The following is a 14,018-nucleotide window of genomic DNA, read 5'->3' on the forward strand; positions in this document are numbered from 1 at the left end:
ATGCAGAATTGCAAGGGGTCAGCGCATCTGGCTGGTAAGAAGATGGTCAGAGTTTGGAGCCCAGCCAGGGCTGGCAGTGGGCAGGATCCTGGCATTGCCGGGGGTTGGGCTAGATGACCCTTGGCATCCCTTCCAACTCAAGCAGCTAAAGGAAGGGGCGGCGGAGCAAGATGCAGAAACAGGGGAGGCACAACCACACACCCCAACAGCACCCTCTGGCCTGGCCCACGGTGGCCTCATCTCAGCACCCTTTACCCCCCTGATTTTATTTTTCTTAATTCATCTGCCTGACAACCCAGCAGCCTGGCCCCTGTTTGCCAGCTGATGTCACAAAGTGCTGCTTTGCAAGCAAGCCTTATACAGTGGTGCCTCGCAAGACGAAATTAATCCGTTCCGCGAGTCTCTTCGTCTTGCGGTTTTTTCGTCTTGCGAAGCACGGCTATTAGTGGCTTAGCGGCTATTAACGGCTTAGCGGCTATTAACGGCTTAGCGGCTATTAACGGCTTAGCGGCTTTAAGAAAAAGGAAACAAACTCGCAAGAACTCGCAAGATGTTTCGTCTTGCGAAGCAAGCCCATAGGGAAATTCGTCTTGCGGAACGACTCAAAAAACGGAAAACTCTTTCGTCTTGCGCGTTTTTCATCTTGCGAGGCATTCGTCTTGCGAGGCACCACTGTAGTGCCCTGCAAGAGGGATGCCTGTCAGATGACGGTGAGAGACTTGAGAGAAATGGATTCTGAAGGTAGGAGGTTCAGAGAAGATGAGTGGCATCATCATCATCATCATCATCATTAGCGTCACCCCCACTGGTACATGTGGCTTGGCTTCTTGGCTTGGCTTCTTGACAACTGTAGATAGCTTGCCAGGTCCCTGCCTCTCAGCAATGGATGGCGTATACACAGCCTTTGGTTTTAAGGGAAATGCTTCTGAGTTTGATCAAACGAAGTGTTGGCGATGTTACGCACAAGAGTTAGACAGGGTGCCGGCGTTTGTCACCTGTTTCGCCCATGAAGCGTCTCAGGCTTCTTCAGTAAGTTCTCTCTTTGTTTGTGGGGAAAGAGATGGGCAGGGAGACGAAGAGCCCCACCCTCTTCTTCTTCTGCAAGGGGAATAACTAACAAAAAAGGAGCAAAACACACAGAGTGAAATTTTCACATCTCCACAGTTGTTGTTGTTTGAGTTTATTTATTGAATTATTTAAGCATGCAAAATAGGGCACGGATGTAAGGGTTGATGGGTCCAAGTAGGCATGATGGAAGCAACAGTATTTGTTCTTTAAATGTGTCTGCCATATTTATATGTGCGTGTTATGTACTGAGTTGTTGCAAATTGCAACAGTCTGATTGGTCCTAGAACAATAGGATTCAGAATGCAGCAGTCTGATTGGTCCTAGAACAATGCAGCAGTATGATTGGTCGGCAGGAACCACCCAATCATGCTCCAGATAGAAGTGAATCCACAACCTGATTGGCCTACAGGAGAATTCCGGAATTAGCCAATCACGTGCAGCCCATTGTGTAAATAATGTATATAAAGCAGATACTTTGAGGGGACATTCATTCATTCCTCCTCACCACTATGAGCTGAATAAAGAGCATGAAATCACTTTGCGACTCTGAGTATATTTCAGTGCGGAAGCCAGAATCTAGCAGCAATCCAACAGAATAAGAAAGCTAGCCACTGCTGTCTGCATTGCTGACACACATCTAAAGAAGCAGGTAAGTTTTGGCACTTAGTCAGTGGTTTTTATTCACACAATGTTCCCAGTTGCGCCTCAGCTGTGTCATATCTACGGGAAACTGCCAAGAATAGACCCACATCCCATGTCATTCTGGCCTCCTTCGGGAGAAAGAGTGCAATATAAATTCAACAAATAAAATAATTATAAGTGAGAGTCTGGCTTGCAGACGTTCTTTGGAAGCCCAGCGTCCAACATGGCTTCCTTCTGAGTGCAGGAAGCTCCTGCAGCCAATCGGAAGCCGTCGCTTGCCCCCCCCTTCTAGAACCCACCACTCTCAACCAACTCTCAACCGCCTCCCCACCAACATTCAGACTCGCTTTAATAGCCTGAAAGGACCCTGAATCTTTCTACAGCTAGTATCCACTATGGCTGAGTTTCGCAAAGGTGAGAGCCTGGAAGCTGCAATGCCCAGGATCATTTTGGGGACATCATGTGCTTTAAATGCTCTTTAGATGCACTTTAAATCATAGGATTATAGAATTGTAGAGAAAAATGAATGCTGATGGTAGATGGCCCAGAGGAGATGAGTGGCATTATTATTATTATTTTTAGTGTCACCCATCACTGATGCATGTGGCTTGACTCCCTGGTTTGCCTTGTCCACAGATGTTGATAGCTTGGCAAGTCCTCAGCTGTGGTCCCCAGAAGATATTTTCTGCTGTGAATAACTGGTTGGTAACTTCCTCTGTTTTTATTTTCCTTTCTGTCTCACAGGTTCTCAGAAAGGAAGGCCACAACCGCTGCTCTGGCGCCGTGGGGAACGACTGGAAGTCGTGGTATGTTAATTCCATGGGGAATCCGTTTCCCGCATATTTATTTATTTATTTTAATTTCTATACCGCTTTATATTTTTAATAAAAATCTCTTTTTTTAAAAAAATAATTTTTATTCATTTTTCAAACACATAATAAAAACAGAACAGAAAACAGAAAATCAAAACACAAAACAAAAACATACAAAACATTTAAACGAATATAACTTCAAAATTATATTTTCATACCCTTCTTTCCTTCGACTTCCCCATACCTCCCCATCCCTGCATCCTTGTTTGGTAATTCTTTAGCAACCCTTTGGTCAATTTATCCTGATTCCCTTTCATTAAATTTCCTTTAGTTTTTTAGTTACAGCTGTAATTCTCTGTTTCTTACCCCTTGACATCTTAGCATTCCTATTTTTAATAAAAATCTCAAAGCGGTTTACAGCATTATAAATCAATCAAACACTAGCTGGGCGATGTTCCTCCGGCCTCAGGAGGAGCCTCTTCAGTGGGGCTGGCAGGTGGGTCTGGGCCTCGCCCCCCAGGCCAGGTGGAAAGGGCCTTGCAGGGAGCGGCCTTTGCCCTCCCACCTGCCCCCTATGTCCCTCCGCTGGCTGGCCGTCCCCTGATGTGGCTGGGGGGAGGCAGCGGACTGAGGACAGGAGGGGAGGGGACAGGAAATATGGAGGGCAATCTGCCCTAGAAGAAAATCTGCCCCAGAAGAAAATAATTGGAAAAGCTTGCAAACACCAGATAGCCTTAGGATTTAAATACATAATGTGATGAGTTAATATGTTTAATGCTGAATTGTGAAGAAAGAAAGATGTTAAGTGATTTAAGTTAATTTTTTAATAATATAGGTTTTGGAAAACTGTTAAAATGATATACACAGAAATTCAACCAGGGGGATACGAGGAAGTCACTTAACAATACTACTAAGTTTGGTTTAAATACGGTTGAGATTTATGTTTGTTTGTTTAATTTTTTGGGGGGGGGAAATTAATAAAACATTTTTTTGGGGGGAAAGAAAATCTTTGGGGAGGGCCCCTGGGACCCCTGTCCCCGAGAGTGGATGCCTATGGCAGGAGAGTAAAATGCCCTTCTTCCTTCGCAGGGCCGTGGTTTGGAAGCGCCGGTCAGGGCTCCGGCCACGCAGCAGCCCAGCGGTGCCACGTCCCAAACCAACATCTGCAGGTATGCTGTGCCCTTCTGTGGCAGGGGTGGGGCAGTCTGAGGAGGGCACGGCCGGTGCGCTCACACTGGGCCCCACATGGCAGAGGGGGCCCAAAGAAGGCGGAAGAACAAGAGGGAGGGGTGCCAAGTTGTAGGGTTGTACAGGCAGGGCCGTAGTTAGGGGGTGGTGAGGTGGGCCCCCACCGGGGGCACGGCAGAGGAGGGGCACCAAATCGGCTAAAAATATGTCCATAAATATTGATTATTGCCTCATAAGGAAAGGTTTTTAACAGAGGGTGAATTGAATGGGTGGAGGAGAGGCAAAAAGAAGAGCTCATTTGTCTGTGGCTAGGGGGCGCGATCTGGACGGTTCTCCAGGGGCGCAAGATCACCCAGCTATGGCTCTGCGTACAGGGCGCCCTTGACATATGAGAGCCCAAAGTTGCCCCTTGGTTCGGCACAGTTCCAGGTTGAAACCTGTGGAGACCCCTAGGCAGTCAAAATATCCCTGGGCCCCTTGCAAATCATATCCTGATACATTTTTTATTTTACCAACCAACAGTAATTAATAGGCAAAACAAACAGTATTTATTCTGATCCATTGTTTCCTGGCCCATAAGCTGGTGCCTGCTCCGTCCATTGGGTATTCTGGCTCTGGTGGGGAATGCTTCTGTGGAGATCAGTCCCAGAATTCTCGCCCCCCCCCCGGTCATTCCTTCATTCAGATAAAAGAAGAAGTGGCTCTCCTTGCCTTCTTAGCCCATATTTTTCTCTAATTTCTGTATCCCATGCAAATGTCCTTCTTGAGATTCTAGCCAAGCTCTACTGGTGGTCTCAGTTACCATAAAGGTAAAGGTAAAGATACCCCTGCCCGTTACGGGCCAGTCGTGTCCGACTCTAGGGTTGTGCGCCCATCTCACTTAAGAGGCCGGGGGCCAGCGCTGTCCGGAGACACTTCCGCGTCACGTGGCCAGCGTGATGAAGCTGCTCTGGTGAGCCAGCACCAGCGCAGCACACGGAAACGCCGTTTACCTTCCCGCTATAAAGCGGTACCTATTTATCTACTTGCACTTAAGGGTGCTTTCGAACTGCTAGGTGGGCAGGAGCTGGGACCGAACGAGCTCACCCCGCCGCGGGGATTCGAACCGCCGACCATGCGATCGGCAAGTCCTAGGCACTGAGGTTTTACTCACAGCGCCACCCGCGTCCCATAATGTTACCATAATGAACCATAAAGTTACCATAATGAACCTTAAAATAAAAGAGATACCTGTTATTACCTATATATTTATCTGGAACTCCTCCAACCAATCATACTAACTGAGCTTGTTTCTTCCTTAGGCGAGAGGCCGGCCAGAACAAAGGGGGAAAGGCTCCCAGCTCAGGTAAGTGGAAATGCCAATAGGGTGCCCCATATTTTAGGAATGCTTCCTTCCCTTGTCCCCCACCCTCATGCCCCAGACTGGGGCTAGCATGGCAGGGAGCCAGGCGCCTGCTCATGTTTCTTTTTTCTTTGCAGTGTGGGAGCCTTTCCCCAACACATATTTTGTTCTGGCCAAATCCCTGGAGAGACGTGGCGAACATCAGGTACGAGGGCAGAGGGAATGAAGGGATCCTTGTGAAACATGTTTTGGGAGTCCTAGAAACACTCTCCCACCTGTGGCTTCCATTCTCATGTGATGTCCTTCTTCCTCCACAGGGCCACGCCTCCAGGGATGAGGCTCCAGATCCGGCTCCAGGGATGAAGAACCGAACAACATCCCGGCGGTTCCCGGCTGTCGTCCCTCGCGGCGCATCCCCACTGCCCCTCCTCCGTACGGGCATGGCTCCATCCCGGCCCGGTTTGGCACAGAAGCAGCAGCCAAAGTTTCCTCCCATTAAAACAGCTTCTCAGGAGAGGGAGGAGACTTTGGCTGTTGCTTCTGTGCTAGGCCGGTCGGACGCCCGTACGGTGGAGAAGTGGGGAGCCCTTCTAAGATCAGGTAAGTGGAAATGCCCCTTCCCAGGTCCCCCACCCCCCGCCCCAGACTGGGACTAGCGTGGCTGGGAGACAGGCGCCTGATGATGTCTCTGTTTGTTTTGCAGCGAGGGAGAAGTTCAGCCGTGGAACCGCCGCATTCCTGGAGGGACTGGAGCCCAGACAACGGCCTCTCGCCCCTGAGGTAATGGGACAGTGGGGAGGAGGGGGGCCTTAGGAAACACACAGGGAGGGCCTGCAGGATCAGGCCAAGGGCCCGTCTGGTCCAGCCTCCTCTTCTCCCAGGGGCTACCCAGATGCCACTGCGAAAGCAGCCAACAGGATTTGAGCCCAAGAAGCAGTGCTTCAAAGATCCCTTCTTTCTTGCAGGATCTCGATCGTGCACCGCTGTGGCTGCTGCCCAAGCCTCCCCCAAAAAGACCAGGTAAGAGGAAGGGAACCTTTGCATGGGGAGGGGAGAAGGCTGGGGGCTTTCCTACAGGGGTTGCTTGACTACAGCTCCCATTGTCCTTGACGACTGTCCTTTTCCCCCCTTCTTTTTTTATAAAAAAACCCACAGCTTGAGGATTCCACAGCTTGACGAATTCCAGAGTGTTTGGATCTCAGCGGACGGACTGTATTCCGGTTTCTGATTTTTCAGCTGCTGAAGCATTTGAAAGCTTTACAAATGTGAAGAGCGAACTTTTCCCTGTTCATCCTTTGGACACACCGGATAATTTTGTTGTTGTTGTTGTTGCTAAATCAAGATAAGATGAATTTTTCTACTCTGAGAAATATTCCGGGGCTGCATGCACCACTGAAGCTGCAGATGGAATTCCAAGCTGCGAAGCAGGTCCAGCATCTTCCTTTCCTTCCTAGTTCTAACTTGTCCCTGGATATCTGGAAAGGCAACTGTGACTGCATCGGTTTTGAGGATATTCTGAACGACCCGGCACAGAGGGAAGGAATGGGAGGTCCTCATCTTTTGGTTGAACACAAACTTGGTTTCTTATAATGTGCACATCCTCCATCCTTCTGTTCATGAAAATGTTTCTTACTGTGTCCCTGTGGCTTCAAGTAAACCATCTAAACAGTAGCTGTACAGCACTTGTTTTGATACACACAATGTCTCACCTACCTTGATGAAAAAAAGGCACATTAAATGCTTAAATATATTACTTTTGTTCTGTGTTTACTGTCAATACAAATGTCTTGTAAGTGGGTATTTCAAAAAAAAAAAATCGGGAAATATCTCTATTCAGGGCAATTACTGTTTCACATCTGCAACTGTGGAACTGTAAACATTAAAAAGTCTATAGAAAAGGAACGTTTTAGATTGAATGCTCTTGTTCTTTGCCATATATAACCCAGGTATTTGCTGTTTAATCTTTCTTTCCTTGTGCTTGATGACTTGACATGCCATCTTTTAAAAACAATGAGTAAAATTTTCTATAAATGCAACAAAACGAAACAAAAAACGAGCTCCCCACCGGGGCAACTCAAGCTCTGAAGTGTTTAGGCTGTCTCAATTTGGGAAATGGGCCGTGGCAGCAGGGGGAGAGATCAGCTCATCAGCACACAGCCTCTAAGACTGACCCCGGAGTGTGAAAACTTCCCAAATTAAATCCCAATAAGGAGAGAGAATTCAAAGAATTAGTGGAACAACTTTTGAAAAGTGGCAGTGAAAGAAGGGAGTCCACTCTTGAGCTGGTCAGAACCGCGTGGGGAAAATCGGACTGGAAAGAACCGGGTACAACTAAACCTTTAGTCTCCGAGTATATGGGCATAGAAGGGATCCAAGAATAGTAGAGCTGGAAGAGACCCCAAGGATCATCCAGTCCAACTCCCTGCAATGGAGGGGGTTGGACTAGATGACCCCCAGTGTACCCTCCAACTGTACAGTTCTTTGATTTTCATACAAATGCTGTGAATGGCCTGCATCTGAGGGGTTGCGATGACCCACTAAGTTGCATCCTGCAGGGATAAATGCCTCACCCTGAAGAGAGACTGCTTCCCATCACAGATTTAGAACTCTAAGGGCTGGACCACCAGGAGCAGGAAGAAAGTAATGAAAAATTTGTCCCAGGATCTGTTTCCTTCTTACTTGTCTGCATGGGCCCCAGGGCACACTAGCCATCAGCAACAGGGGGGCATCTTCCGCACATATATTTTCCAAATACATTCTAGGTGGTTGGTTCTGCCCCACTGAAGCCAGCTTGTACCTTTCCCTATTATTGTGACTCGCAATTGCTACCTTCACACACTAAAAGCATTTACTGTATTTTTCGCTCTATAGGACACACCTTTTGTGAGATCTTGCAGTGTGTGTGTGTTCCTGTGAGATCTCACGCAACCATACCCAGGCTCCTAGCATGCCAAGAAGGCCTTGCTCAGTGAGCAAGGCGGAAATATTAAAAGCTCTTTCAATGCCAGGAAAATCTTCTGCGTGTTTAATTTGAGCAATTTTCACCAGGCAACCTTCAACCGTGCAAAGTTGAAATTGCACAAGTTAAGTGCACATAAAACTGTATGTGCATCGTACTGTAGTGGATTATGTTTTTATGCTTTTCAGACTATAAAATTGGGCATTCTTTTTTTCTAATGCTACCTACAAAAGAAATCAACAAATTTGCAAATAACAGTGTTCTTGCCGATCTCAAAATCATTTTGCACTGTGAAGATTATTATTATTATTTAATTGAAATTCATCATGTTTTGCTTAACTGGGGTTGTAGAATAAATGACCTAATATGCTTCTATGTGCCCCATTATAAACTGCTGCCGCCATCTATTGGCCACAAATGAAAACAACCACCCAGTTTAGGCAGCTGTGCTTATTCACCAGAAAAAAATTCCAAAAGCCTCAAAGGAGTAATATATATATATATATTTTAAAAAAGTTTTATTAGTTTTACAACTTAATATTCCACACACTTATCATATAAAAAATAATAATAAAAGAATCCAAATATCCCCCCCCCACTCTATGACTTCCCCTTCCGGTTCTTTAAATATTTGCTACTTCTGCTTAATTTATTTTTCCTTATTTTTGTTAAATGTTTAGTTAAATGCTCCTATCTTCTTATATATTTTTATCTTTCCAATTATATCTTACATTTAATTAATTTCCAAATTGTTATTTCTTAATCTTTACATTTGTTTTCTTACTTTTAAGTGTTTACCCAAACCCTGCTAATGAGTCCATTTCTTTACAACGTTTCTGTAAATATAGCATAAATGGTTCCCAATCTTTTATTAAAGTCTCTATTGCCATTGTCTCTAAGTCTTCCCGTAAGTTTCGCCATTTCTGCGTACTCCGTAAGTTTAGCTTGCCATCCTTCTTTCGTGAGTAATATATTTCTAAAGACCAACAGAAATGTCATGCAAAGCCATAATCATCACAATTTTAACAAATAAAGGCTTGACATATCCCGCTTTGCATGTCATGAGTCTATCTTATATATTAGTTTCACCTTTTAAGTTGAATTACTGAAATAAATGAACTTTTCCACAATATTCTAATTTTTCAAGTTTCACTTGTAGTAATTGCCGCAATAATAAAATACTGTGGTTTATGTACTGGGGGAAACATGATAGTGCCACAAAAGAAAGATGTCTGCATCATGTGAGTTTAACAATGCAGTTATTATGTTTAAAGAAAATGTTGTCTACTGCAGCCATTTCCATGCGTAAAATCTCAGATTTAGTGGGAAAAGATAGCGGGAGAAACCTCCCATTAGGGTCAGTGTATCTGATCAGTCTCAGGGCTCTTCAGCACTGATCTCACAAATCCACATTGCTCTTTTGAATGATCGGTTCCTGCAACGAGGAAGGCATTTAGAGCTCTGAAATTCCAGGCAGGAGTCAGCAACCTTTTTCAGCCATGGGCCGGTCCACCGTCCCACAGACCATTGGGGGGGGGGGGAATGAACGAATTCCTATGCCCCACAAATAACCCAGAGATGCATTTTAAATAAAAGGACACATTCTACTCATGTAAAAACATGCTGATTCACGGACTGTCTGCAGGATGGATTAAAAAGGCGATTGGGCCGCATCCGGCCCCCGGGCCTTAGGTTGCCTACCCCTGTTCCAGGCTATGCCCGCTGTTAAGTTGTGGGTGAACATATCAGACGGCAGAGCGATTCTTCAAACAGCTCTTGTTTATTCACAGGCCAGAAAAGAACTGAATTGAAGGGTTCAGCCAGCCTGCTTATATAGAGCTCCACTACAACGCAACAGTTACCACTTTCTGTAACTATCCAGTCACTGAACGTCACTTTCAATCCCTTATTTGCATATGTGGACCTGAGTGAAAACTATCTACAGTATCCCCCTGCTGGCCCAGGGTGAGAACTTCAGTACATAACAGCCACAACTTATTTAGATGGGAGATATGCCAGAATATCTGTAAATTGTTATTCATGTACAGCATCTGGAGCCAGAGAGAAGTGGGAAACACAGTGTGACATGATTGTGGGCACAGATGAGGTAGGTGCTGAATTTTGGGAAACCTGATGTAACCCCAAAACCGTGGTATGCAAAACTCGTATCTCATGGCACGAGGCAATGTGATCCTTTTAGGAAAACTTTCTGCACTACGGTCAGGTGAAAAACAGGTTTGGGCTCCAGGAGGACCAAGGTGTCAACAGGACAGTAGAAATGCCATGTGGCTCATACCACAAAAATGCAGGAAAATGCAAGTTGCAAGGTGGTTTTTGAGATGGTGCGGATAAGTAGTCATTTGCCGCTCTTCACTCATCCCGAATTAACAAGGGTTGTGCATAGAGGGTGCTTTCAGATTGTGACTATTTTCAAGTGGCATTCAATCACATACCAGCAAAATGAGGGTGTCCAATTATAGATGATTATAGTATTGTTTGACAAACCCACTTCCTTTTTTTTAAAAAAAATAATATTTATTCAAGTTTTAAAGGTTACAAAAAGAAAAAAGAGAAAAAATAAAAATAAAAAAGACAAAAAAATACAATCAATTAAAAAAAAGAACAAATCGAACCTTTACATAGCTTTCTTTCCTTTACTTATTTCCTTGACCTCCTCACACCTCCCATTTTTGTATTCTAATTCAAATTGTTATTTCAGCAAATCCTTCCAACCTTGTTTTTATCTTAATAATTTGTCTTATTATACTATAATTTTACGTTCTCTCTTTCATCAATTCATTTTTACTTAATCCTTTATGTCATTTCTGCCAAAACAACATACTTTTCTTTTTCCAACATCTTTCTAACAATCCTTAATTTTACAATATTTTTGAAGATAAGCTTTAAATTTTTTCCAATCTTCTTCCACCGACTCTTCTCCTTGGTCCCGGATTCTGCCACAAACCCACTTCCTTCAGAGTCCGGATTTCGTACACCATGGGAAGCACAGAGGAAAGTGTGGAGATAACACTTGCTTTGATGCAACAGCATCTAACCTCTCTGCAAACAGATGCTCAGTTGATGGCCAACATAGTCTAATCTCCTTGCCAACAAATCAGGATGGAAATGCTTGCTAGGAGCTGGAAAAAAAAAAACAGAACAGTGAAAAACATCTTACTTCTGAATAAACAAACATAGGATGTGACTTGATAAACTGCACTAACCACTGATGGTTCATTGAGATAATGGTTCATTACGATAATTTTCAGTTCTTTTAAATGTCTGGAATGTAAGTTACACCTACCCAGGTTTGTGCGGGTCACGAGGAGGCAAAAAGCGGCAATTAGAGAAATAGATTGAGTTTTCAAGCTGACAAGAAGCTGGTAGGAAATAGCTTGAGGTTGTTGGAAGGGTTTTTTTTTTTGGGGGGGGGAGACCAAAACTGTCTATTCACTGTTAGAATTCCTGCTCCGTGATTGCAGTCATGGGATTGTTGTCTTTCACATGACGGTATATGTTTTGACTCCACAGAGTGGGAAGTGACAGAGACAGGATGTTTATGTTACTGTGTTCCACGAAGTGGGACTATTGTCCTTTGTTCTTTTTCTCTTTGCTGTCTGATGCTAGAGAGAGAGGGAGCCATGTTGCAGTGCTCCGTGTGTGTTTATATATAAATAAAGTAGATTAGCCAAAATGCTGAGTTGCTGAGGTCTGTCACGCAAAATGTGCAGATTCTGCAGATCCCTAAGTGTGCCGGTGTCGGCTGGCATCAGTCGCTGTGATGTTCGGGCTGAAGAAAGCTTTTGAAGCCCCCAAACGATCGACCAGGAGAGAGAGAACATGCCAGTCGGGCATGTGTCTCTGCCAGGGTCCTACTCGAGTGTAGGCTGAACTCCTGACACTCACCCTGTACCTTTAAAAGCACTTTGAAGCATGTTCTTTCCCTCAAAGAATTCTGGGAACTGTAGTTTATTGAGTGTTGCTGGGAAATTGTAACTCTGTGAAGGGTAAACTACAGGGCCCAGAATTCTCTGGGAAATAATAATGCGTTTCAAATGTGCTTTACAGCTGTAGCGTGCACATCGCCGAGGCTGCTTTCAAACTAGCACAACCTGTTTGCCACCTGCTTTACCTATATACTTATAAATAAATAGCTGTTGCTGAAAAGAGAACCCGAATGAATCACCACCGGTATATTTCTCCTCACCAAGAAACTGACGCTCTAAACTTGCCCCGGAAATTCAGGGAAATGGGAAACCTAAAACAGGGCAATGGCCTTGGTCTGCTCCCAAGGGGTTATTTGGCAACGTATTTCAGGTTTCCAGCTCATCACCCTTTTGCATAGTGAAGTTAATTATGAAAAAAAAACTGGTTCGAAGGATGAATGATGCGGTTGGCTGATAAGCACTCGATTCTAAATCCTCTAGGGCATTCTGGTTGCTGTTTTTAAAAATGCCAGTTTGCAGCGCCTAGTTCGTGCCAGCTGTGTGGCCCTGCCTCTCATAATTATTAGTACAGATTTTGCCTCGCATCCACGGTATATAATAATTCTGACAGCTGTGGCACATTTTTTCGGGTAGCGTGTTTTCACAGAGTCAGCTGCATTTACTTTTCGGTGCCACACCTCATGACGTGATTGCAAGTGTAGTGGAAAAACGGCAGTAGGCGTGTGGGGTGGGGCTTTCTCACACTTCAAGTTCTTAATGGTGCTGCTTCGAACACCCAAACGTCACACATGCCCCATTCACAACAAAGCTGAAGCTCAGAAAAGCAGGCATCTTCTGGCAATCTGAATTAATGAAAAGTGGTGAGGCGGGGGAACTCCTTTCAATGAAATAGCTGTCATTTTCTCACCTGAACCACCCCCTTGCACTTTTTGGGGAAGAAAATAATTAATTGGGCAAGGCTTTCCTGTGAAATAGCATTTTTGCTTTTTTAAAAAACTCTCCCTCTTTTGTCCCATATCGCTTTTTTGGGACGCGAGTGGTGCTGTGGTGTAAACCACTGAGCCTTGGGCTTGCCAGTCGGAAGGTCGGCGGTTCGAATCCCTGCGGCGGGGTGAGCTCCCGTTGCTCGGTCCCTGCTCCTGCCAACCTAGCAGTTCGAAAGCACGCCAGTGCAAGTAGATAAATAGGTACCGCTGTGGCGGGAAGGTAAACGGCGTTTCCGTGCGCTGCTCTGGTTTCGCCAGAAGCGGCTTAGTCATGCTGGCCACATGACCTGGAAAAACTGTCTGCGGACAAACGCCGGCTCCCTCGGCCTGTAAAGCGAGATGAGCTCCGCAACCCCAGAGTCGTTCACGACTGGACTTAACTGTCAGGGGTCCTTTACCTTTCGCCCCCCTGTGAAATAGCATTTTTGCTCTTTTTAAAAAGTCTCCCTCTTTCCTTCCCTATAGCTTTAGTCTGATCACATGAAGTGCTAGAGGGCATGGAGATAAGTAACTATACAACCTTTAGAAGACATCTGAAGGCAGCCCTGTATAGGGGAGTTTTATAATGTTTAATGTTTTATTATGTTTTTATACAGTATATGTTGGAAGCTGCCCAGAGTGGCTGGGGCAACCCAGGCAGATGGGCAGGGTATAAATAAGGAATGTTGTAAGGTATGGTTTTACACCCTTCTTGGATATTAATTGCTATGGATGGTAGCCTCACCGCCAATGAAAGAGATTCAGCCTAGCTTGTGTGTTGACACCAAGCAATTTGCAAAAAGTGACTATGATTCACACATTGTTTTCGCTGTACACCTGGGTATTTTAAAGTGTGCACTTGAAACTGTGTAATGTATGAAAAACGCATGAGAACTAATTTGTGTGTTTTTCAATGTATACGGTACAGTGGTACCTCGGGTTACATACACTTCAGGTTACATACGCTTCAGGTTACAGACTCCGCTAACCCAGAAATAGTACTTCAGGTTAAGAACTTTGCTTCAGGATGAGAACAGAAATTGTGTGGTGATGGCGCAGCAGCAGCAGGAGGCCCCATTAGCTAAAGTGGTGCTT

At 45.0% G+C, this 14,018-nt stretch overlaps 1 protein-coding gene across 4 annotated transcripts; it reads left to right on the plus strand.

Moving 5' to 3' along the window:
- The first annotated feature begins 681 nt into the window (after positions 1-681).
- LOC307200923 (uncharacterized protein) lies at positions 682-6,490 on the plus strand. 4 transcript variants are annotated; one of them, XM_079949994.1, is made up of 9 exons: positions 682-741; positions 2,455-2,516; positions 3,612-3,691; positions 5,012-5,055; positions 5,190-5,257; positions 5,370-5,652; positions 5,756-5,832; positions 6,018-6,072; positions 6,208-6,490. In XM_079949994.1, exons 1-9 carry the CDS (start codon positions 705-707, stop codon positions 6,210-6,212), a joined length of 711 nt encoding a protein of 236 aa, XP_079806120.1. In that variant the 5' UTR covers positions 682-704; the 3' UTR covers positions 6,213-6,490. The 4 variants fall into 4 exon arrangements, with proteins under 4 accessions (XP_079806120.1, XP_079806118.1, XP_079806119.1 ...); XM_079949992.1 differs by having other exon boundaries at positions 3,612-3,717; positions 5,190-5,652; XM_079949993.1 differs by lacking the exon at positions 682-741 and adding an exon at positions 1,867-2,124 and having other exon boundaries at positions 3,612-3,717; positions 5,190-5,652.
- The last annotated feature ends 7,528 nt before the right edge of the window (positions 6,491-14,018 follow it).

Source organism: Podarcis cretensis, assembly GCF_951804945.1.
Source record: "Podarcis cretensis genome assembly, chromosome: 13".
NCBI lineage: Eukaryota > Metazoa > Chordata > Lepidosauria > Squamata > Lacertidae > Podarcis > Podarcis cretensis.

Excerpts from the sequence above, each read along its gene's own strand:
- LOC307200923 (XM_079949991.1), top strand. The coding sequence starts at position 2,347 with ATGTTGATAGCTTGGCAAGTCCTCAGCTGTGGTCCCCAGAAGATATTT. Across the intron at positions 2,517-3,611 it reads GGGAACGACTGGAAGTCGTG|GGCCGTGGTTTGGAAGCGCC; the intron begins GTATGTTAATTC and ends CTTCCTTCGCAG. Across the intron at positions 5,653-5,755 it reads GGGAGCCCTTCTAAGATCAG|CGAGGGAGAAGTTCAGCCGT; the intron begins GTAAGTGGAAAT and ends TTTGTTTTGCAG.